Here is a 12,107-nt window from a genome sequence, read left to right as displayed (position 1 = left end):
TGTAGTTTGATTATATAACAATGTCACGTTCTCATCTCATCATGCCACCGTGATCACATGACATCACAGCAGGCCAAATTATGTCATTGTGTGCCCACATTTGGGTCAAGTCGAGTTCTGCAGGACAAACAAATTATGTCATTATGATTTTAATATTTAGTTTTTTCCCGATGAGTTGTTGTTGCAGGTGTCCTGCTCACAGCTGAGGCCTAAGGTAAAACACATCTGCTATTTATTAGTTATCTCCATTGTTTTGGCGACAATGTGGGCAAATGACTGCTCATGCATGCCTTTAGCGCCATCTGCTGGTATGCTCCCTCTTAACATTTACTTTGTCTCTTTAAAAATGCTCAACGTCTACTTCTGTTGATCCGTTAACTTTATTTACCACTTATCCACAGGAAACTATAACAGTGATTATGCAAGATACGTCAGATTATATGTGAATTAGAGTAATAAGCTTAGCTGAAGCGGAAGTGATACTGTCCCTTTAAATCCGCCCAGTGTGGCTCATTTTTTGGCAGGAAGTGAGCCGCTGCAAACCGGAAGCCAAATAATGAGGGCACGGTGAGGCTGGAAGTGGGGAAAGAGCTACACAGACGAACTCATCGAGCACGCCGAGGTGAAGTAATTTTAAAACGAATCTTAAGATGGCTGAGACGTTAACCTCGTTCGTTTTAGAGGCGCGTTGTCCGTACCGACGGTGTGTTCCTTGCCAGCAGCGCTTTGTGTCATGGCTAGCCGCGCTTATGTTACGTTAAGTCACACGCTGGTCAACGGAACGTCTGGAAGAGCGCGGGAAGGTTCTCAGTGTTTGTCCTGTGTCGAAGTATTTATTTTATGCAACCCTCCCCCCATACTGTAACACCTTTTGATTAGCTTACACGGCTAGGATTTACACAGACGCTCTGTGTTCCACGCATGCGCGCACCTGTCTCTTTACCTCACCTGAGATGAGCTTATCTTGAGCCATTATGTGCTAAAGTAGCTTCACCTCTTAATTTGATCAAGGGGACGAATGACGTGAGTATAGCATGTCACTATACCTTACGGCTATTTTGGCAAATAGGTGTGGTTAAAATGCTGTAATTCATTTTGTAAATGCAGCAGCCAATGCACAGCACTTATTTTCCATTAACACGTTGCCACTGCACCGAACTATCTAGTAAACTAAACTCTACATCCATCCATCCACTAAATATACCGCTGGTCCTCATTAGGGTCACGGGTGAGCTGGTGCCTATCCCACCTGACTTTGTGTGCAAGGTAGGGTGCCCTGGATGCCATATAGACAAACGGGCATCCACACCTACTTAAAAACCTTTGGACAAATGGGTCAGGTCATTTAAAGCTGTCTTTTACAGTGACCTCAATGAAAACAAACTACCCTTATAATATAATACAAAAGCTGAACTTTGTTGACAAGAGCAACATGGAAATTATTCATCCTCCGTGAAGGAACTGATGGCCGCTTTTTTCTTTTTCAGTGCAACATCAGTGTGGTCCTGTCCGCCTGTGCTTGACGACAAGCCAGAAACGGCCATGGTGAGTGAAACAGACACGGTAATGTTAGAAAATGGAGAAGTAAGCTGTCATATTTTTTATTAACCATTTTGTGTAACAATACATTGAGAGATGGCTACACTTCAGAGATGGCTACATGGAATTTTACGCATCTGCTATGGGAACAACTTTCCCAGTCCACTAGATGGTGCTCTCTTACCGTTTGACTATTTTACAGCCAAATGATGACGTTTCACATGGTTTCTTTTGGTTGTCTATTTTCTGTGTTTTTCCTCTTCTTGTGGGTGTCAGTCTTCGGCGGTGGACCTCAAGACCAAGGAGGAGAAGGATGCAGAGCTGGACAAAAGAATTGAAGCCCTAAGGAAAAAGAACGAAGCTCTGGTCAAGCGCTATCAGGTATTAAGGGGTTACGGCCTGTTGTACCTGATGTAAGCGAGTCTTTGTCAGGACATCCAAACACCTGCTTGACCGTGAAAGCTTTGTTTGTTTGCTGGTATGCATTGACATGCTTTTGGAACAGGAAATAGAAGAGGACAAGAAGAAGGCAGAGCAGGAGGGTATTGCAGTGACCACGCCCCGCAAGCCCCGCCCCCACGAGCCAGAGTCAGACCGTAGGAAGACAGAGAAAGAAAACTTCACGCTCGCAGTCGACACGCCCAGGTCCTCATCAGGGGTAAGTGGTAATGACTCGGACAGGAGGACACAAATGTTAACATCACACTCACAGCAACATAAGGAAACAAAATGATCCAATGTCAGCTCCCATGTCTGCCGCTGACTGACTGAGTTGGCAGAGCACTCGGCTGCATTTTAAGATCTGTAGTGAAGCCTGCAGTATCATGTCCATGAGGAAGGAGGTTTTTCCTTAATGACATCATTAAAAGCCACAAAAAAGAAGCGAGCACGAGCAAAAAAGCGAGGGAGATTATTTTCTCACGTTTGATGCCCATTATGGCATTCTATGGACACATATTACCATAATCTCTGGACTAGAAGTCACTTTTTTTTCATAGTTTGGCTAGTCCTGTGACTTACAGTGTAAGCAAAGGAGTGAACATTACCACCATCAAACTCCAGAAGGCGCGCAATGCTTGTGACAAAACTGCTTGTGCCATTCAGTGACATGGAATGAGATCGGGAGCTTGGTGAACTTGCTCACGGGTAACTTGCTTGTTGGAGTCCCTGGCTTTTTACGTTCTTTTAGCTTATTCAGCCTCCCAGGTGTGTTCTTTATGCGATTGTGTAGCTGACTAAGAGTTAACGTGTTACATGAACATCAATCGGACATCTATTTAGCCTGTTGTTCTGTGTTCTATTGTGTAGTTGAATATTTAATAACTATTTAATAACTTCCAGATTAAGTGTCTTTTCTTGATCTTGCCCCCCCCGATGTATTAGACTGATGCAACTTAAACTACAGTATTTGCATTATTTCCTTTGGGGCATATCAACACACACACACACACATTAGTCAAACCCAAGAAACCGATCATAATATGTTTATTTTTAACCAAGACCTCCCAGCCACATTCTGATGGCCGAAGATGAAATATATCTTTGTCTGACCCATTGGATCAAACAGTTGATAAATCAGGCTGCTTGGTGACATTTATACAAGAAAGTGAGCAACAGAATCAATCAACTTCGGGACGTCACAGAGCAAAGATGTGCTGTTTGCGTCCTCAGGAGAGGAGTCTTTGTTCTGCGTGCGTTCCAAAAGGTAAACACTTGAAAGGAGCGACCTTCCCGGGAAGAAACCAGAGCAGCGCCGACGCGCTCGTTAGATCAACATAATGTCATAAAGTCCACACACGTCCAGGAGGACATGCTCTGTAATCTGTTTGTGTCTCCCTTTTATGTGCAATGTTCTGTTCTGTTGGCATCACATGCTCTACCAGAAGCTACACTTTGCAAGCCTGGCCATGTAGGACAACCACTGGATGCATGTTTTGAATTTCCAGTATGTGGTTTATTTTACTATAACTCAATAAGAGAAACTAAATTCCGACATTAAAAAAGGCTCGTATAAGCCTGCATGGAAATGCTTGGGTGGTGACTGCTGCCTGCTTTCCTGGAGAGATTATATCTAATAAGCAAATATGAGCAGTTAAACGAGTGCAATATACATGAGTGATTTCAGAGCTGCATTTTAAGATCTGTAAGGAAGCATTCTTGCAGTATTTTCACATGTGTAAAACAGCACATCACATTCCCAAGCTTAGAAGTCCCCAACCACCAGGCTGTGGGAAACACTCAACTTGTAAATATGCAATTTTCATGTAAATGGAGAAACATTTTGTAAATACAGTACGGGCCATTATTTTATTTTGAAAATGCATTTAGAAATTCCCCAGTTTTTGCATGTTTATGTCCCACTTTGTTTGACAGCATTTGAACGCAGCATCTAATAGGGATGTCTTGATCCGATCTTCAGGACCTGGATCGGCTGCCAAACCTCTGTAGTCCAAAGATCGGCTAAAATTGTCTCCACAAGATTGGACCGATCCTGTTGCCATATGATGTTCATAACTCTGGGCCACACTCCAACACAGTTAGCCCCTGCTGAAGGAGCTATAAATCAATCAAGACGCCGAACCTGAAGCCTAATTCAGGCTTAAATGGAGCCCAGAAACCACAGTGGAGCGCCACTTTAATGGAGCTGAAATGCTAAAAGACAAACCGCTTCCTGTTCCCTGCAGGATGCCAGAATCGTAGACGAATGGAAGCCGCCCACGCCCCGCGGTCGGAAAGTGTCCGAGGACAGCGACGGCCACAGCCCCCCCAGGAGGACAGGCTCGGGGCGAGTGGGGAGGGGAGGAGGTCCCAGAGGGGGTGGAGGCGGCAGTGGTCGCCAGGAGAGGAGAGAACGGGAACCCCGTACCCCTAGAGGTGGAGAGCCAGCTGAAATGGGGGGACAAGGGCGACGGGGAGGAAGGAGAGGGAGAGGAGGAGGAGGAGGAGGAGATGCAGATGCTGGAGGGACCCCAGGGGGCGTGGACAGGAAGTCCAAGGTAATCAGACACATTTAGTATTTGAGGTTGTAGTGTCAACTGGCAGGTATTGAAAATGTGTCGTCTCTCTAAGCAGGAATGGGAGGAGAAAAGGCGACAGAACATCGAGAAGATGAATGAAGAAATGGAGAGAATAGCAGAGTATGAGAGAGGACAACGGGTACAAATTGCCTTTTGATGAGTTTGGTTCCATGTTTAAATGTGCTTGCATGAAAGCAGTAGTGGATCTGGACATCTGGGGCTCTTGGCAGGTTTTAAATGTGGGGGCCGATGGCTATTTAATGACTGATGGTGGCATATTTGAGCGTCCCTAAGCAGTCGCGTAATGGGATAAACATACTTACTGTGATTTCTCTTCTCAGCAGGACGGAGACAAGCCCATCCGTAACTTCCTGGATGACCCACGACGTTCCGGCCCGGCTCCAGACACTGACCGCAAAGAGGGCAGCAGGAGACACGTGCGAAACTGGGGAGGGCTAGACTTCGACAACGTGAAGACCGGGACTGACCTGGAGAAAGAATGGACCGTAAGTGACCGTGGCGATGCTTGGATGCCCTGCTTCCTGCCGCGGCAGGCTTCACTTCCCCTGCTGCCACTCTGCAGAGTCGGCGCCCCGGCCCGAGAGGCTCCATGGACATGACCATGTCGATGACGGGCCGCGAACGGGCCGAGTACCTGCGCTGGAAGAAGGAGCGCGAGCAGATTGACGAGGAGCGACTGGCACGCCATCGCAACGCCACCGGCCAGTGGAGACGAGAGTGGGATGCGCAGAAGACTGAGAACATGTAAGAGCGTGTCCTACTGGCATGTGTGAGTATGACATCGCATCATGAGAACCCTACCACTTTATTGACAGGTTCAAGGACGACGCACAAGTGGCGGCAGAGGGTGTCACGGCAGAGCATGGTGGCAGGAGGGGTGAGTGTCTCCATGGACTACAGTCCTTAGTTGTCTCAAAATCAATCCCTCGCATTAACAACACAATTTGGACAATTGTATGCTGTGCTGTGAATGTCCCAACACTTATGTCCATGTAGTGTACCACAGGACATTGCTGACCAAGACAAATGTCGGTTAAGCTCGTTAGCTAAGTGCTGGCTGTATTTCCCTGGAGGAGTGTTATGATCTCCCAGGAGACCTCGCAGTCACCCAGGGTCCATACCGACTCGTGAATAACAATAAATCAGCAGCCATTGTTGCCCTAAAGCACATACTCGATGTTAGATGTACATGTGTGTATTCCCACAATGCATCTCTGCTTACTGGCTTGCATTTGTGTTTAGTGTCTTTGTGTGTCCTCTCCGCAGCCCGGGGGCGTAACTTTCGTGGCGAGCCTCGGGGCAGAGCCTCAGGTTAGACCAGCCCGCGGATGGTTCCCGCCGTTCGCAATTGTGTGTGTGTGTGTGTGTGTGTGTTTGCATCCATTTGTCCACATATGTTTGTGTGAGACTCATTTTCATCACGGCTAATTTGCATTTGAGTCTGAAGACGGCTGCTTCCCCTGTGTGTTGTGTGCTCGCATTAGACGACGCAAGCCGCTTCCTTTTTCATTTATTTTACGCCCCAAACCAGCATGGGGGCACCACATCAGCGCAATGTTGGCGTTTCAGATACCATTAGATGAAACGCTTCGGGGTGACATTTTCATCTCAGCAGCCGAATGAAAAGAGTGACACTCATCATCTTTACGGTGACGATCTTTCCGTCGACATTGATGCCTCTTGAGGAACAGAGTGGTATTACACAGGAAGTCAAATCTTTACTAGGGGCAGTTGAAGTTAGGGTAATTTGATTGTGCATCACCAAGCCTGCTTATTGCCCATCAAAGTTGTATTATAATAGCGAGGCGTCAGTCAGACACACTGAGTATCATGAAAATGTGGATCCATTTCAGTGAAAGGTAGTTGGCATCAGACGGGATGTGAAGCTGAGAATTATATTTAGCTGCACTTGATTCCCTGCTTTGTCCCCGTGCCAGACTGTAAGTGGAATAAGTGGCGTCGACATGACATCACCCGGTGGCGGGATAAGCGTCTTAATTGACTGAATGACTCCAGCGTCCTTATCTCCAATCTCTTCCCTCTGAGCCCCTCATTTCTTTTGTGCTTCCCGCGTTCTCATTTTTGACCTTTTTGTCACCTTCCTGCCTGCTTCTTCAAGCTCTTATCCTTCCTGCACGCATCCCTGGAGAGCTTTCAGGCTGTGACCTTCCTCCCTCGTGCTCATCCTCCATCCTTTTGCTTTTTTCTCACCTCATCTTCTTTTGCGCTGTTGTTTTTCAATTCTCAGAGGCATCAAAGCTTTTTTTCTTACTTCTCTTAGCGAAGATGTTAACTTTTTCCAGTGTGGAGTAAAGTAATTGCGATTTTATGAAAAATATTTTTTTGCAAAACTCACTCGACTCGAGTATTTTGGTGCAATTTATGTGATCGTCATAACAATGCTTGATGGAAAAGCACCTCAGATCATCAGCATGATCGTTCAGATTCTGACATGACACTCCCATCAGCAGTGTAGTGCGTCGACGGTGTCAGAAAAGTGGAAAAAGCATAGCTGCCCTAAGGATTTGGCTTCTCAAAACAATACACATTGAAAAGAAGATGCCCACGATGCTTGCATCACGTACACAACAATGGACAGGCGATGGCGTGCATTGATACGGAAGAGAGAAAGTGCAGACTGAGATGATTGTTTTGAGAGGCCAAACTCTTTAAGTGGCCCCACCGACTAACCGGAACCACTTTCCTCATCACCAAAACCAAACAGAATTGGGCTTGCGGGGAGGGATGTTTTGCAACTTTATGTTAAAAAAAAATCCCAACTGTCCCTTTTAATGTTCAACGCATGCATGCTGCACAGGTTTGCATGGCAGCTGCTTTATGGACAAGCCACCTCTATGTGTTTTTATATTTGCTTTGCATTTGCATCATTGTGTCCTGCAGATGACGGCAAGCGACCCCCTAAAACGCCCACATTTGGCGACTTCCTGTCCCAGGGCAGGCAGCAGGGATCCAGAGGAGACCAGAGCAGAGGAAAAGGAAGAGGACAGAAGCCCAGCTATAGGTAGCACTCATTTTCTGAAACAGATGGACAGAGCATCCTGGCCATTCTTGTACTAGCATAGGGCCCTATAGTTTCTGTGTGGATGTACATTATTGGCATTGACCAATCAAAGGAGAATCTACTGTTAAACGTGTAATTTCGTGGAAATTGATACAATGTGACTGAAATGCTGTCATGAGGAGAGGGCACATTTGTGATGTTTAGATTTCAGGATTGTTCCATGGTTAATTTAGGATTCAAATGGGAATTATTGCATGGTTGCACATGTAACAAGCACTCTCGTCAGTATGCATGACAACCGCTGGGAAGGTGAAAAAGAAGATGAGGAGACTGAGAAGAATGACAAGCCAAAGCGGGAGAAGACCCAGAAGGAGAAAGAGAAGTCCAAACCTCCTCCAGAAGAGAAGGTAGGTGTGAGAAAAGGAGGAGAATTGTCATAATAGACTCTTCCGGCAGTCTCACTGCATCTATTCCCAGGCGGCCGAGGCTGGAGACGAGGAGGATGAGGACCAGTGGGAAGATGCCAGCGATGGAGAGCAGGAAGGGTCCGACGATGAAAATGATTCCAGGGGCGATGAGAAGAAAGACTCTGGCAAAGACGACTCCCCCACTACATCCTTGCCTCGCTCCAGACCGTCATCAGCCGGAAGCCCCAAAGAGCAGCGGACCCCCCGGCCCAAGGTCCACATACCGCCTCCCTCAGCAGCCTCGCTGGGCCCATCTGAAGCGGGGAAGCCTGTTAGCCCCTTCTCCCCGCTGGACGGCCACCAGCCTGTTTCGGACTGGGGGGAGGAGATGGAGATGCTCTCACCACGGAGCAGCATGGGGGGAGAGAGCTCACTGAAACCCCCCAGTGCTGAGAACAGCCCTGCACAAAAGACGGAGGAGGCGGAGGACACCACCACCGTTGAGGGGGACACAGGTACGTCTTTTTTCTCAATTATCAGAGCATTTTATTTCAGTGGCTCTTCCTCCCCTCCGTTCCAACACAGCTGCTCCAGCCACTCCAGAAAAGGCGGAAGTCCAACGAGCCGTCATAGTCTCAGAACCGGAGTCCACTCCTGCAGACTCCTTGGAAACACCGCCATCATCGTCTGAGGTCACTCCATCAGAGGTGTCGGAATCCGCCACCCTGGAGGTCAGTGAAGACAGCCCGGAAACGACTTCCCCCGATTCGCAAGGTACGCCTCAAGTCCAACTTCATTCCTTGGTAGCAGGGCGAGGTACTGTAGTATGTTTAGTTCTTCCTTTGTCATCTGATGACAGACAAAGCTGACAGTCCGCCACCCGTTGTCCTGTTGACTGAGCCCGCCGCCGCTGAAGCAGGAAGAGATGACGACAATGACACGAATGGAGATCACGCCACTGACACCACCACCATGTCAGAGATTCCCCCCCAACAGCCAACCTCAGGTACGCCACAGATCAATGACACTCTTCATAGTCGCCATGTTTGTTTATGCCATGAAAACAAAAGTATAAGGACACCTGGAATGTCAGGTGTGTTTGTGTCCATTTGTGAGGGCGGAGGTCGCTGATGTTGGATCGGTTTTTTTGCTTTGTGCACCGGGAACAGAATGGGTCTTTACTACACAATTGGAGGCAGGCAGTTGTCCGTCTTTCCAAGATGAAGAGTTCTGATTGATTTTAGGCAATTAGACATTGCCCATATTGCATAAACCGTGTTCCAAGAGGTGACATCACCTGGTGGAGGTCTCCCATCACCACAGTAACATTATCATTTCCCGCTTTTCAGTCACGTTGGATAAGTGACAAAGAAGTTGTGATCTTGTTTTTCCCTCAGCTCATATAGCGGCCACAACAAGCACTCGGCTTTTGGCTGTGGTGGCGTCACTTTGGCTAATGGCAGAGTTGAAAATTTGTCACGGGAGGATGTTTTGCTTGGACTCCCACATTAAAACCCAACCATCGATTGATGGAAACTGCACCCATGCTTGTTGTATGGGCTATAAAGCTCCTTTCTAATAACCATCAGTCACATGACCTCATTGTGGTGGAAACCAGAGAGGAGAGGCACAATTAGGTTTTTGACAGGAAACGAGCTGCTGGAATGATGACGGAGTAGATAAAACACCACAGCAGCACAAAGTGCTGAAGTTTGATTGGATTAAGTCACAAGATGCTGCTCAGCCCCACGCTGGCTGCCAGACTGAACATGAAGATGGACGGTTTACGTCCTGTCGGTGTTGCGCAGACGAGGGAGGGCATTGTTGACATGTATCTGCCATGGTGAGTAAAGCATAGTGAATGGTGACTTTGCATTAACAGGCTGAAGCCACCGCCGCTGGCTTGCTCCTGAAGACGATGACATTGCTGGAGTGATGTCTCTCACACGCACAAACAAACAAAAAAAAACTTCACAAGGAGAGGGAGGGGCAAAGCCTCGCCGCCGCGCCGTGCTCCGCTTTCACTCGTCCATCTTTGGGAGTGTCACGTCTCAGGGCTGACGGCAAGGCAGACGAGCACAACTGGACAACTTCATCCCTTGAACCAAGCTGCTGGAATCAGCTGACAGCACGCCCTGTGACCACACCCCCACCATCCCTCCCTCAGATGAACCAATCACAAGGCTGCCCCGTCTGCACAGAGTGACATTCACATTTTTTATTTGCAATAACTCTTTTAGTCGTCATCGACAACAGGTCTTTTTCTACAGTTTTTATCTGATTTAAGCGGCAGTCGGCAGGCAATATGCAAAATAGTCCACTGTATAGCCATGTGCATTTAAATGTTCAAACAAAAGGATGCACTTGTTTTCTGTTGCCCCTTTCTTGTTGAGCTCAGGTTAGTTGATGTTTCTGCTGCAATGCATATGTCTTATGTCACTGCAGTAATACATTCTCTGCTCTGAAGATGGGAACTACAATAAGGATTCATAATTAGGTGTTCCAAAAATTCTCCTCAGTTTGTATAATGCAAGATTGAAATGGACAATTAAGTGTATGTGTGGAAACGGGTCTCGATGTATTCATGATATGACACAGACCCTAAAGCAGCTGCTTAAAGCAATGAATAAAAATTCCATGTCAGGAGGTGAATTTTCTGTCGTTGGCCACCCAGCAGACATGAGTGCATGTATGTTTTAAGCTGCTGCTCCTGGACGAGTTTGACCTTGTAGGACAGGAAGGGGGTGAAAGCCTGTGACTCATCATAGCAAGACTTTTTTTTTTTTTTTAAATAACAGCGAGTGTGCTGGAGGATTAAAAAAAACTGCCTCAGCTCAGCACTGCGCCCCCCAGCATCTGCTGCTGCGGGACATTCTGCCTCAAACTATGACCCAATCACTGGATGTTGCGCACTTTCAGCCCCTCCTTTTGCCACCATGCGTTAAGTTTGACAGAAAGGACTTGAAGATGCACCGCAAATGACGCCACGGCCTCTTCACAATAAGAGTTCATTGTGTCCTTTGCATCGATGGAGATAGTAACTGTTTGGAGAGCAAATTTAACAGTTTTAGAATGTGTTACAACTGCAGTTTTACATGGGAGATTTTCTGGCATCTCAACAATATAGTGTTACTTACATTAAGTCACTGAGATCCATTCGTAAAAACCTTTGAGATTTTCAAACCAAATTTTCACTTATTTCTGAAACTAATGTAATTATTTTCTAAAGTAGTAATCACCTGAGCTAAGTAGAATTAAATAGAATGTGCCTGTTAGCCTTCAATTAAAGAAGTAATTTGTACTCTGGTGTATTTGAAGGTCATGGCGTATAGAGGAAGTTGCTACTGAAGTACATTCTTTGGTCGTCTGAATGCGATTTTTAATGTAATTTGAATGCGCTGTTTTAGTGGGCGGTTTGCTTTTATTTTGAAACGCATCCCGGAAAATGCCATTCCAAATCCTCGGTTAGCTTGTCAACCGTCCCATCCGGCCGATGAGAGCCTCCTTGAGTTCAGTCCCCCCCGGTGTGCAGTGAGGACGCGCTGTGCTTGCCGACCTCCGACGCGGACACGGCAGTACCGGAGCTTGGCCCGCTCGAACAGCTGACCCCGCGGCCCACACTGCGTCCCGACCGGACCGGACAGCTAAGGAGGAAGTGGGGGTCGGAGGGCTCCGTGCCGTCCCGCCTCAGATGATCCCTCGCCGCTTCAAGGAGGAGACAGCGGAGGTGAAATTGGCGCTGATCACAAGATGAAAGCAGCCGACGGGGGGGCGAGCGTCACCGTTGACAAGCTGAACGGGGACCCCAAGAGGAGGCCGAGCTACCCGGGAGAGCCTCGAGCCAAACACGCCAACATGTCCACTAAGATTTGGGTGAAAGTGGCCATGGCCATTGCTTATTTCCTGTGCGTGTCCGTGGCCGCCTTCGTCCTGGTGATTTATTACGTCTTCTTCTGGAAGCCAGATCCGCCGTACAACAACACCAGCACAGGGGCGCCCAACCGCACCGACTGCGCGCCCAAATTTGGATGAGGGCACGCGCAGCGGAGGTATCTGAGAGACCTTGCGTGAGGCTGCAGGACGGATGGAGGACAGCGAGAG

General features: G+C 47.6%; 1 protein-coding gene across 6 annotated transcripts; it reads left to right on the top strand.

The window, feature by feature from the left end:
• Window positions 1-509: 509 nt before the first annotated feature.
• On the top strand, window positions 510-10,658 carry ccdc9 (coiled-coil domain containing 9). 6 transcript variants are annotated; one of them, XM_058080777.2, is made up of 16 exons: window positions 510-622; window positions 1,488-1,545; window positions 1,816-1,920; window positions 2,045-2,197; window positions 4,224-4,535; window positions 4,612-4,695; window positions 4,901-5,062; window positions 5,140-5,321; window positions 5,393-5,454; window positions 5,844-5,888; window positions 7,479-7,599; window positions 7,886-8,006; window positions 8,077-8,521; window positions 8,592-8,780; window positions 8,866-9,012; window positions 9,889-10,658. In XM_058080777.2, the coding sequence occupies exons 2-16, from the start codon at window positions 1,543-1,545 to the stop codon at window positions 9,891-9,893; spliced, it is 2,136 nt and encodes a 711-aa protein (XP_057936760.2). In that variant the 5' UTR covers window positions 510-622; window positions 1,488-1,542; the 3' UTR covers window positions 9,894-10,658. The 6 variants fall into 6 exon arrangements, with proteins under 6 accessions (XP_057936760.2, XP_057936757.2, XP_057936758.2 ...); XM_058080774.2 differs by having other exon boundaries at window positions 4,898-5,062; XM_058080775.2 differs by having other exon boundaries at window positions 4,609-4,695.
• Window positions 10,659-12,107: the final 1,449 nt, after the last annotated feature.

The sequence above is a fragment of the Doryrhamphus excisus genome, linkage group LG8, assembly GCF_037039965.1.
Source record: "Doryrhamphus excisus strain RoL-2023G ecotype Guam linkage group LG8, RoL_Dexc_Guam_v1.1, whole genome shotgun sequence".
NCBI classification, from domain to species: domain Eukaryota; kingdom Metazoa; phylum Chordata; class Actinopteri; order Syngnathiformes; family Syngnathidae; genus Doryrhamphus; species Doryrhamphus excisus.
The sequence above is the reverse complement of the archived record's forward strand: the minus strand, read 5'-3'. Positions and strand labels throughout refer to the sequence as shown.